This window comes from Platalea leucorodia (assembly GCF_965183815.1).
Source record: "Platalea leucorodia genome assembly, chromosome: 3".
NCBI classification, from domain to species: Eukaryota; Metazoa; Chordata; class Aves; order Pelecaniformes; family Threskiornithidae; genus Platalea; species Platalea leucorodia.
The window spans coordinates 44,143,610-44,156,007 of NC_138825.1; the positions used below are offsets into that span (position 1 = coordinate 44,143,610).

Here is a 12,398-nt window from a genome sequence, read left to right on the forward strand (position 1 = left end):
TTCCTTCATTAGGAGAGTTAGATCTCTTCAGCCACACTTGCTATGATAGTTCTCATGAATGAATCGTTTCATGTCTGCATGAATGCAATACTGCGGTTCCTTCAGCTGTCTGCTGGACTGGCTAGTATGTGTCAGATCATGAGACAAGTCTTTGCTTTCTAAGTGTCAACTGGGGCAGCAAAAAACCAAACAAACCAAAACGCACATTTATTTAATGCAAGCTTTTAAAAGGAGATTATTCCAACTCTTTAGCAAGGAAGGACTATTATATTGCCTGTAACACCAGAAGAAAGATTCTCTCCATCCCCATTTCATTCTTATTGAGTATTTTGGTGCACCACATATTGTGAATTTTTTTTACTTTTCTGTTGCATGGAAAAGGGGATATGCGTTCCATCTCCCTAGTACGCGCGACAAGACTGAGTAAATGCACATAACTGTCTATGCATTAGCATTGCAAAATCTACCTCATAAACGTGCAGAAAATAGTAAAAAAATGGAGTCACCTGATTGATGCTTATTTTCAGTCTAACCCTCAGTGTTAGAACCACACAGTGTTCTCATGACTTTTGTAGGGGTAAAGGATTCTTATCCATCTCTATAGGTATTTAGGTGGCTGCTGTCACCATTGGAACCAAATGCTTTATCAAAGACTGCTTCAGGATGAAGGTCATGTATCCGTACAGAGAGGTTTAATCATCTAGCTTGTGCTTAGCGTACGTCCGCTAGTTCTAATGAAATTATTCCACTTTGCAACTAGAAAATAAGCACACCATAGGTGATTTTCAAATGTTTATCAGAATGGCTACATTCCTGGTGTACAATGAGGGTCGGTTATCAGTGAACAAATCCATCTACCCAGTAGTTCACGGAGTCTTAAGGAGATCTATCCAATTACCTAGGCTTACTTTGAACACTTTCATTCCTCCACCTAAATTCCTATAGAAGGAATTTTACTTGGTCATCACAGGAAGGGAAGATGCTCATACACCAAGGGAAATTATCTAGCATATTCAGCAAAGGAAGATACTTTCCTCTTTCCCCTTTTTCCTTTTATGAAACCAAAGAATGCATCCCACACAAAGCCCAGGCAGTCATTTTTTCCAGCTTTGCCTGGTTTGGAAGGAAGGAATATAGCTGTAAGAGACAGCCATTTCTGGCTTGATTCCACTAAAACAACTCCACTTTCTGGCAATCCCCAGGAAAACTCACAGCCAGCCAATGCAAATCGTGTGTTGCTTCTTTCCACCATTCCTTTGAAAGAAGGATTGAAGCAGGGACAGTCTTCAAATCCGGTGCACTCAGTTTTCACAGCAGGATTCCAGAGAAGTTTTCACAGAGGTAGAGAGATAGGACATGCCAGTTTTCGGCATTTGGTTCTGTCAGCTAATATCCATCAGATATTATTTCCCACAGTCAAGTAAAAAACAATCAGATAATAGAAGTATGTTGTTATACAGCATTAATTACTCAGAAAATCTCTGGGAAGCTGCCTGACAAAACATAATGATCTTGTTACTCCTTCTCTGTGGTCCTACAGTGTTCAGAATATGAACAAAACCAAACCGAACAAAACAAAAAAGTTGCCCTGCACTAAAATGTCTTGCATGTTAAAAATTAACTGATCCATACATCTTATGGAATGATACCTTGTCAACTTTTGCCAAAGTCCCTCTGGGAAGTCTATTGCATTACTAGGTAACCTATTATATTTCCAATTTTCTTCAAGCGCATGGTAATTATAAGAAAGTCATTCCTGACTATGATAAACATTAAGGTATGCCACAACACTGAAAGAGTGAACCCTCCTTTTTATTTAAAATTTAATGTAGCTGCTAGTGTGAGTGCTCCTATAAACACATTAATATTACTGTAAAACTGACCCTTATAGCATTACATTTAAACAGAAATTGCAGCTGTTGAATAAGTTAATACAGCTCATGTTACGAGACCTTACCTGTCATATCTTTCACTTTCCAAACAGTAGGTGCATAGATACTAGTTTGTTTTTATTATGCAATTCTGAGAAGCTAAGCAAAGCTTCTACTAAATTACAGTACATGCCTCAAACATACATCTGTTCAAATCTATAGCCAAGTAACATATCATTGGACTCTAGAAGTAGCAACATATTTGAAGAGTTTAAACGCTTCACCTGACAAGTTACAACACTGTTATTATGTAAAAAATTACAAGAAAAGCAAGAGTTCTTTCATAAGTGAATACACAATTAGTTAATGAATCTCACACTTACTAACAAGGGAGCACAGCATAAAACTAGCACTGCAGTGAAAGCCCGTGGAAGTTCCTGCTAGTCCTTGTTAGGAAACTGGGGTGACCTTTCCTGTGATGACGTTGCAGGCAGCGGTGCCCTTAAGTTGCTCTATTTGTTACGATGAGAACAAAGAAATGCCACTGCTGTGCACCTGATGGGCACAGAATATTGTAGTAAGCTCCACACTGCTGTGGTTGCCTTTAAAAGGCTTAAACTGTTATCTAAACTAGTTCCTTCATGCCTTTTCTCATTTACCGAGATGCATCAGGCAACAGGCAGCCTCTTTAAGAGGCCTTCCATTCCCAGCGTGGTATCGACAACACAGCCAGGCATGGCTTAAATGTCACGCACTTGCAAAACATAGCATAGGTCTTAAGCAGAATACAGAATAGAGACAAAAAGTTATGCCAGGCTATTCATACTTTGTTATTGGAAGAAATTCCAAGGTATAACTGTGTCAATAATTAAAGTGCTCTGTTCTCACTTCCACCTGACCACAGTTAAGGTTTAAAATGGGTGTTTTCAAGCTGTCTGAAGGACAAAGAAACAGGATTCACATTTCAGCTTTCATTAAAAGAAAATGCATTACTCTTAAGTTTTTATCATTTTATTTGCTACATTTTATAGAAGCGTCTAGTAAAGCTTTTTAATCTAAATAAGAAAAAGCACTGACAGGATACTAGGACTAAAAGTCTGCCCTGGCTTTTACTTTTCCAGTCATTTTACTAGTTTGTTTGGGTTTTGGTTTTTTGGGGTGTTTTGTTTTGGGTTTTTTTTTTGGTTTGTGTTTGTTTTGTTTGGTTTGGTTTGGGTTTTTTTGTGTTGTTTTTTTTGTTTGTTTGTTTGTTGTTTTTTTTTTTTTACTTCTTGTTCTTCAGAAAAACCATACCCTCTTCCTCCTACTTCAGAACAACATTAATATTACTTCAAGAATTCATGTTATGAATACAAGTATGGACCAACAAAGGAAAAGTTAGACCAAATGAAATAGCTATCTGTATAATGCATATGCATGAATTTGGACAAAATATAAGAAAATTAGGGTGCTCAGATTATGTACTTCATTAGCTACTGCCTCTATTCCCCTATGCTCAATGCTCTAGCAGAAAATTCAAACCAAGTAGCTCAATCAAGGCAGAACTCAGCTTCTGGTAGTTTTATACATCAATAAGAAGTTCCCACAAAAGAGACACAGAACTTTCCTTACAAAAGAGGAGACCATTTTTGTTCAGAGATGAAGTCTAGAATGGTATTAACAGGAAAACATTACCCATTCAACCTTAGAAATTACTTGTTTTGAGAATTTATTCTTTAGAGGAACTGTCCACTTGCAATCAATAGCAAAATTCTTGTTGATGATGGATAAAAGAGCAAGTCCCTCACCAATATAAAGTACAAACAGAAAATTGCTGTGAATTTATTTGTACATTAGTACCATGAAAGGGACAGCCATCTCCAGAAATTCATAGAGCTTAATTTCCCAGAAGTGATGCACTAAGGGATTCATCACATAAGCCATAAAGAAAATCTAACAGCATCATAGCTAGGAGGAATTCTAACCAGAAGACTGAATCTCCCATAGAATTTTGCAGTATTTTTCAGAAACAAACCTGTATTTACACAGGAACAACTATTACGTGCACATTTCTAGCCATTCTGCCTGCAAACAAAGCCTGCATATGAAATCCTGGTTACACTGAAATCAACAGCTCTGCCTTCATAGGGATTACAGTTTCACTCTTGAGACCTTGAACAGCACTTCACAGCAGTGACCATGAGACCCATTAAAATTAACATATGCAAAAACCAAATATTTTTTTAAAGTGGTACTATAAAAATATTTTCTTCATTTCACCAATATATTTATTTTAGCTATTCTTATCAACACTTAATATGTAGCAGTAAATGTGTGGTACTTATTTATGACAATCAAGCAGAGCTCCAGTCTACGAGACTTCTGTACAGCATTTGCGAGTAAGTATTTGCTAATAAGAGATATTACTCCTTTTGTGCACAAATTAAGAAAAAAAGATTGAGACACAATATAGAAAATACATTGCTGACTTCTTCCATCAATCACCATTAAAATCACAACCACCACAGTAAGAGAGAGAGAGTTAAAATTCTTTCATTCACCCTGATAAAATGTGTTCGTTTTACAGTTCAACAAAGGTTGGTTATATACTAGTACCATGACAAAACAAATTTATGTCATTTAAGTTTTATTAGGAAGTATAGGAATACACACGCAGCTTCTGACTTTTCTTTTGTCACCCACACAAAGCCGAGTCTACTTTTTCAGTCCGTTCAGGAAATTTAAACAAAAGCCTAGGCGTAATTCAGAAAACAAAACCAAAACTAACTCAGATTTTTAACATGAAGCATCCATAAGTACAAAAGTCATAAGAAAAAGATCTCTGTATTTTCAGTTTAATTCATGTACTTCCTGGATGCAGCCCACCGTCAGTATTTCCTCACAGTTTCCAATCTTTTACCTCGATTCAGAGAAATACTTCAGTACATACCCATCCCTGCACAAGAAAGACTGGTGTACTTTCCTGAATTAGAATCATCCCGTGCACTTTCCACACAGCTATATGAGAGGAAAACCACCTTTACAATATGCCTGTAATAATATAGCATTCAAATAGAGAAGTCAAAGGCAGACATAGCCCTGGAGACCATGCTAAACCTTAGGTCAGAAATTAATTGGAATTCTCTCTTTATGGTCTGTCCACAGCTTAAGTTCCTGCAATAGATTTTTCCTCAGGCCTTCACAACGCTAAAGAGCACCATGCATCAAAATATCTTCAGGCACTGGAAGGAAGGAAGAGCAGCTCTGCCTCTCAGAACATTAGCCAACCAACTCACAGGGATAGCAAGAAACTTCCCTGGTGGACCAACTATTTGCTACAGGGCTTCCTCAGCCTCCTTCTCACACATCCGATAAAGACAACTTTCAGATGCGGAACACTGGACAGGATAGCACACAGACTAGACAACTGATTTTATCCAGTAATATCATTTTAATGATGGTATAAAGTGACTGTCAAACAATTTTGGAATCAAAAAATTTATATATGAAAAATGTTCACACGTAATTCCCAAATAAGAAATGGACTATGTGTCCTAGCTAAAACCCGTTCACTACAAACAGCCTGTCCGGCTCAATTCCAAAATAGAATTTGAGATCATATTCAGTATCTGTACTGCAGTGCAGTGCCTTAGAGAGGAAGGTACAAATGCTGCAATCTCAGCCACGCCAGCCCTCACATGAGCTGTTAAACAGTGGTCTCTTGTGCCAGTCCTTGGTGAATCTTCAGAAGTCACATACCGGCAGGTACCAGAAATACTTTTTAAAATAAACAAAGGCTAGCCAAAGTGTTTTTCAGTGTTCTTTCCTTCTAAAATTGCTCCTAATACCCAAGGTTGCTTTTCAGCATTTTCTTCAGTGTATTCTGGCAGCCGCATTTGTATGTTTGACAATTGCAGCTGCCAGAATCTAACATATTTTGATAAACCCCTTTAAAGACAAACAGCATATGAAAAACATCAAGGGATTTTAAAAAAAAAAAAAAAAGTATTTTTTTTTCTATTCTATTTCACTGATTCACAATTCTTCTTATGTTTAGCTACTTATTTTACAATAATCTTCAGATCTTGTTTCTCCAGGTTCCTTTTGTGTCCTCTAATTCCACAGAATCTTCATGTGCTTAGATGCCACCCTGAATGATTTTTAGTCAGATTTAAAGTGACACTCACTGTTTAAATGCTGTTGTAATGAGGAATATCTGGAACACAAGTGATGCTGGAATCACAGAATTCCTGTCCTTGAAATGTGACTACATTAGATTCTTAATTTCAGAATGAAGAAAAATTCTCTGCCATCAACTCCATTGTTTTATTATTTGAAGTATTAAATCCCAGCACTAAGTGAATAAAATCTTTTGCATGTCAAACATGCAAAAAATAATGTTTAACTAAACTAAAAGTTGGAAAGTGCCCTTACACTTTGACAGTCACGCTCAGAAAAATTAAGTCCATGTAGAAAATACGGCAGCACAGAATATGTTCACACAAGCGAAAGATCCTATTTTACTGCAAGTTGCTAATTAAACAAATGAAAAAACGCATTAGAAGAGAGCACACAGTGGAACACCGGCATTCCAATCTTTAAAAAAAGAGAAGAGATGAAAAGGAGACGACGACTCCAGCAGACCTGGGAAAATGTGCTGCTCACACTGATTATGCTTCTGATTTCTGACAGGCATGCTAGTCTTCACTGTCTCAGAGGACAGTGAGAAAGACCATAACCCTGTCGGCCTTACTTTAGTGTGTCCCGGCGGTGTCTCCTACCATAAACATCTAAAGGAAGACCTGCCTCTAATTTAACAAACTCCACAACTCCAGAAAACCATACGTACTGGCATCAGGAACAGCCCAAGATCAAACAGCTAAATTACACATTTCTCATCCCTCCTAGGTACATATTGCTCGCAAAATTCAGGACACTTTTAACCAATATAAGGGATACTCATAGGCAATATTCTGGTGAAATACTGCAATTGTTTTAATCCTATCATCAGCTTACCACCCCACTCCACACAAAGGCCTTCCCTTATGGGGGTTCTGCACCACACAAAACAGTCCTTGCACGTGTGCCTTATGGAAGGAGCCTACGCATTCAGGCAAAAACATTTTCTGTTCTCTCCTGGAACTCTGAATTATTTTCCACTCTGGTCAATTACACATCCAGGAAAAAAAAAAAAAAAAAAAAAAGAAACAAACTCCCCCGAAAAACAGGTCATTTCCGTATTAATCATAAATATTTTAGATTCTGGAATGTAAATACTAACAAATGGAAGTTTATTTTGTACACATCTTTCTAGTATTTAAAAAACAAATCCTCTGCAGGGAAGAAGTCCTCCCCAGACACACAACTACTAAAAGCAAGAGCAGGATACTTGCTCCTCTTCACTCCTCTTGCACAGCACACGTGCATTCGGTGGGAGAAGTCAGGAGAATGTACGTCCTAGCCTAATAAAGGCTACACATAATACAAGGTCATCTCCACCTGGAGTATTCAGTGAAGTAATGAGGGAGACCCCTGTCTGTGGAGAAGCATGTAATTCACAAGACCATAGAAGATTTCCTTGAGGAGAACTGAACAGCACAGAGCTGAATTCCAATCCGTCCGAAGTTATTTCAAACAACGTTAAGGACTGATGCTTCCAGAAATCCAGGGCATTAACAGGTTACATTCACTTCTCAGAAGTGACGTATCAAACTCTAGTTGTTCCCAAAAGAAACAGAAATCCACCCTAGCAGCAAATTTGCAGGAGGAAATGCATCACGCCACCTTATCAAAAAATAAGAATAAAATAAAAGCAGCAAATGAAGAAGAAGAATCATTAGGTAAACAGGAATGTGTGAAGAGGAAAGGAAGAAGAAATTACAAATCAACACGTAGATGGCAAATACAAACTCAGTTTAGTAGCTTAATGAAAATAAAGGAATTTTTTCATTTAATAAAATCTCATATTTCTCTTTAAACATTAAAAATATGTTGTGTTTACATTCCAGGGTAAACTCTAAAGATGCTACAGTAATTTTGAAACATCAGAAAGAGAAAACACAATTTTAGAAAGTTTATCAGGTCCTATCAAAAGAAGAAAATATGAAAAGCACCATTTACATGTAGTAGGCCTACAGATGTCATCATTAAGGTATTCAAAGCACAGAAAGCTTTTTTGCTTGCATAAGGTGTTCTTTGGAATGTTGTATTTTATCTACCAAACCAGTTATGAATCCATCTGTCTCTAATTACTGTTTTAAAAATAAATAACTAAAAAGAGAAACTGCAGCAATTACCAGGTAATATCCAATTTCCAGTGCTTTCTATCAATGCCATTCAGAAAGTTACGCACATCTAACAGCTTTAAAGAATACTTAATCCAAACTTTCTAAGAAAAGATAGAAGGAAGACTACATCGCGAATATGTCTTAAAGCAACTGACTTTTCCAAGTGATGTTCATAACTTTGACAAAGTGGAAGGAAAAGAGGAGTAAAAAATCACTACTTACATACAACTACAGATTAAAGATTCAAAACTTCACATGAAAAGGATATTTCTCAGGCCTTTTTTATTTCACTACACAAAAAGCCTCCCCCATGCCTCAGTTTACCATCTTCAAGGTCATTCTACCACCAGTACAACATCCTAAAAATTTTTCAAGTATTGTCTGAGGCTGGGTTTGCCAAATCTGTATTAAGCCTGATGCACGTTATCAGGAGTGCTGTTTTACATAACATGCTGCTGCTGTCAGGTGCTGTAGTTTAACATTACTGTATATGTGCAGAGCAGTATTAGCATGCTCACTGCTTCTCTTTCCCTATTAAGCATTCAGATAACAGCCCTTCCATGAGCTAAGCTTAACATCCAAACCTGCAGTAAGACTGTCATTGTGCAAGTCTTCCAAAAATGTTTACCAGTGAGAAGTACTAATAATAAAACTCTCATAAATTGACATGACAAATTATCTTTCAAAGAAGTATTTTTCTGTTTTGTCTTTAGGTGTTAGACAACACTACAACAGAAGTCACATAACGCTGAGAGGAAAAAAAGTTGACAGTCTTCATGCCAGTGTTGCATAACCGCTGTATTCCCTGTAAAACCAGATTTTCTAAGAATTCTCAAACAAACAAACAAACAAAAAAGAATATGCTGTATGTCTATTATTTTACAGTTTCTGATTGAAACAAACACAAGATGACTGAGATCCAGGATTCATAATGCTGAAAACAGCATATGAATATGCTTCCCATACATTAGGTGGCTTGCTTTCCCCTCCTTTTTTAATGTATTTTCTTAGAAGACATTGATCTTGAACATTTCTGAATCAGACTGTACTAAATAAAAAGGAAGCTAGGCTTTACCCTACAGCCTCAGTGTTTTTAGCTCTACTTATCAAACGTCTCAGCAATTTTTCCTCAAACTGTGACAGGGTTTGTGTACACCACCATTCAAATATGCCCATCTGCAAAACTTGCAAGGATTGTGCATATAAACAGCACTTGGGAGATGGCCCAGAAGGTAAATAAAAGCACTGCTTGAAGAACAATAATCCAGATAAGCATAAAATGCAGCAGTCCTGATGTATTAATTAAACCGAGGGAAGAAATGCTCTAGCGCCTTAACATGCTGTGGACCGAAGAAAGCAGAAGTAAAGAAAGGATGCTCACCAAAAAAAAAAAAAGAAAGAAAACGTATTAGTCTGTGCTCGGCGAGGAGAACGCCTGCAAGTTAGTGGGAGCCTTGGTGGGGAGGCGGTGGGGTGGGAGAGGTGATTTTTTTTCAATTCTATTTTTGCCAAAGGAGTGCGATTGCAGCTTTTAAGCTGGGGAGGGCTGCCTGGTTAGTATCTGCAGTACGCGAGCCCATCGGCGGGTGGGAAGGCAGCGCGGGGCGGCACTCGTGGGGAGGCGGCGGGGGCGCCCTGCCGCGCCGCTCGCCCCCCGCCCGGCCGCCCGCACCTCACCTCACCCCGCCCGGGGTCTCCCCGCCGCCCGCACCTCACCTCACCCCGCCCGGGGTCTCCCCGCCGCCCCGCTCCCGGGGCAGGCACCGCCGCCTCCCCCCCTCACGCTTATCCCGGCATCGCCAACGGAGCGAGCGGTCAGTTATCGCCCCTCCGCCCGCGGGCACGGGCGCACAGGCTGCCAGGCGGAGAGGGAAGGGGCCGGGGCTCCGGAGCCCTCCCTGACAGGGCTCCCCCGGGGCGGCGGGGGCAGAGCGCAGCCGCCTCCCGCTGCCCCCTCCCGGCTCCCGCCCCGGCGCGGGCAGGAGCCCGCCCTCCCCCGCACACCGAGCCTCGGTGCCCCCCGCCCCGCCGCCCTCCTCAGGGCAAGGGCCGGGCGGCGCCCCCCCCGCAGCCCCTCGCCCGCGCAGCCCCGGCCCCCTGCCCCACGCCCGGCGCTTACAGTTCGCAGGAACTGGATCTCGTCCTCGCCCTCGCCCCCCTCGGCCATGGCTCCCCCTCTCTCTCCTTCTCCCGGGCGCTGCTCCCGGTGCCCGGGCGGGCGGCGGCGGTCGCTCCCCGCGGGGAGGCGGCGGCGGCAGGAGGCTCACGGCCGCGCCGCACCGGGCTGGGCTGGGGCAAGTGCGAGGGCGGCGGAGCCGGCAGCCCCAGCCCGGCCCTTGCCGCCGGCGGGGTGCGGGTGGCCGTGCGCCTGCAGCAGGTTGACAGCTCTGCCCAGCCGCCTCGCCGCCAGTGCCTGCCACGGGGGGAGGGGGTTGCGATTAACCGGGGGAGGAGGGGGAGGCGGAGCTCCCCGGCCCCCCCGCCGCTGCAGGTGATCCGCAGCCCGCTCCCTCCGCGCGCCAAACCCGCCGCCCAGCGCCCCTTACTGGCTGCTCCGCGGAGAGGCGGCTGACGGCTCGCCCGCCGCCGCCGCCGCCGCCGCCGCGGGGGCCCGCCTCGGGGGCTGCTGCCCGACCCGCCGGCCCGAGGCGGGCGGCCGTGTCGCACCTGCCTGGGACGGCTCGGGGCCTGCGGCCGCCTCAGCTCCTGCGGGAGCTCCCCGCTAGGCCGGCGGGTACGAGCGCCGTGTCCGCCGGGGCAAGCCTGTCCCCCCGCAGCTCGGCGTGATGGGCTGCGTGAGCGGTGCCGCGGGAGAGGGAGAATTTAAGGGGCTTTGCACGAGTTTGCTGCCCGCTGCCAGTGCCCTCGGGGAGAAGAGGTGGAAGGCGCAACATGGCTTCACCGGCTGTCGGCCTCCAACCATCCTGTGAGTGAGCTTCATCCAGGGCAAATGAAAGGCTTTAAAATCCAATTTCCTTGAAGGATAGCAACTGTGTGTTTACCATGGGGTAAAGCAGAGGGTTCCTTCGGCTGGGGCTGCACGGCTAGAAGGCGCGTCCCCTGGGTGGTGGATAGGGGATCCCTCTCTGGAGGGTGCACCAGATAAAATTGAAGAAGGTGCCGCGAACCAACGCAGCCTAAGGGAAGGCCACCCTGACAGAAAAACCACTGGCCCTCCAAGTCATGGGGGTTGGGCAGGAGGCCAACTACCTCCTCCCGGGGAAAAAAAAAAAGTTGCAGAAACGACAAGCATCAACTTTCAAAAAAAACGAAATGGCGGAGGTGGAGAAAATCAGTAATGAAGTGAGGAGGAGGAGGTGGAACTGGATCGGTCATGTCCTGAGGAAAAAACCAACAGAAGACTGCGCTGTGGCCCTTGGGCGGACTCCAGAGGGAAGAAGAAAGCGGGGTCGCCCAAAAACGACCTGGCGTCAGATGGTGGAGGTTGAGAGGAATGGTGCAGGCTGGAACTTTTGGGAAGCGGCACGGCACGCAGCCGCAGACCAATCGAAGTGGAAGAACGATGTTCGCGCCTTGTGTGCCTCCTGGCACTGAGAGAATTCAGATCAGAAAGCAGAGGGTTGACATGGAATAGCTCATCTTCCATCAGCGTTCGCGCAGTCCGTGCCATACGAAGGACCCATTAGTTCTAGCAGTGAGGGAGCTAGGCCTCCAGCGGAAAGAAGTTTGGCAACCCACAAGAGCTGCAGGACTTGTAACATCAACAGCACTCTGGAATAAATATAGAGCGGAGAGGCTCTGCTAATGGGATGCAATGGTTATGAGGTGAGGACAGTAGAATATTTAAAAAATAGTAAAATGAACATTGGTTCGTTGACAGAGCGGAATGTGCAAGGGATGTGTGACTGCAGAAGGCTTTTGAAGGAGCAAAACCAGTAAACATAATGAAATCACAATAATTGTGGTAAACAGAGTATATGGCTAGCATAACAGAAGACATAGTGTTTCTTGAGAAGCCATACCCATAATCTGTAACTTTACGCTGTTCAAGGACATCATGAAAAAGTACTATTAAATGCTTCTACTGAGATTTTATCATTACTTCCAGCAGTACAAAACCTGTTCTTCTGACAGATTGGAAATTGCAAGAGCAGCCAAGACCCATAAGGTCTCTGGAGCAAGTGATGAATGAGTATTTAATACAGAGGTTCTACAGATGAACTCCAGAGTTATGACAGCTTAAGCATTTCCTTTAGAATTTCCTTTTTTTTTTCCAGTTTTCAGTTACTCTGCTGACTTC

General features: G+C 43.0%; 1 protein-coding gene across 1 annotated transcript in view; it reads right to left on the bottom strand.

Annotated features, from left to right (window-relative positions):
- The window catches only part of RYR2 (ryanodine receptor 2), a gene marked incomplete at both ends in the record, with an annotated part of 441,781 nt that extends 431,477 nt beyond the window's left edge, over nucleotides 1–10,304 (bottom strand). Inside the window, one exon of the mRNA XM_082305460.1 lies at nucleotides 10,257–10,304. Coding sequence (XP_082161586.1) covers nucleotides 10,257–10,304 — 48 coding nt within the window. The remainder of the gene's footprint in view (nucleotides 1–10,256) is intronic.
- Nucleotides 10,305–12,398: the final 2,094 nt, after the last annotated feature.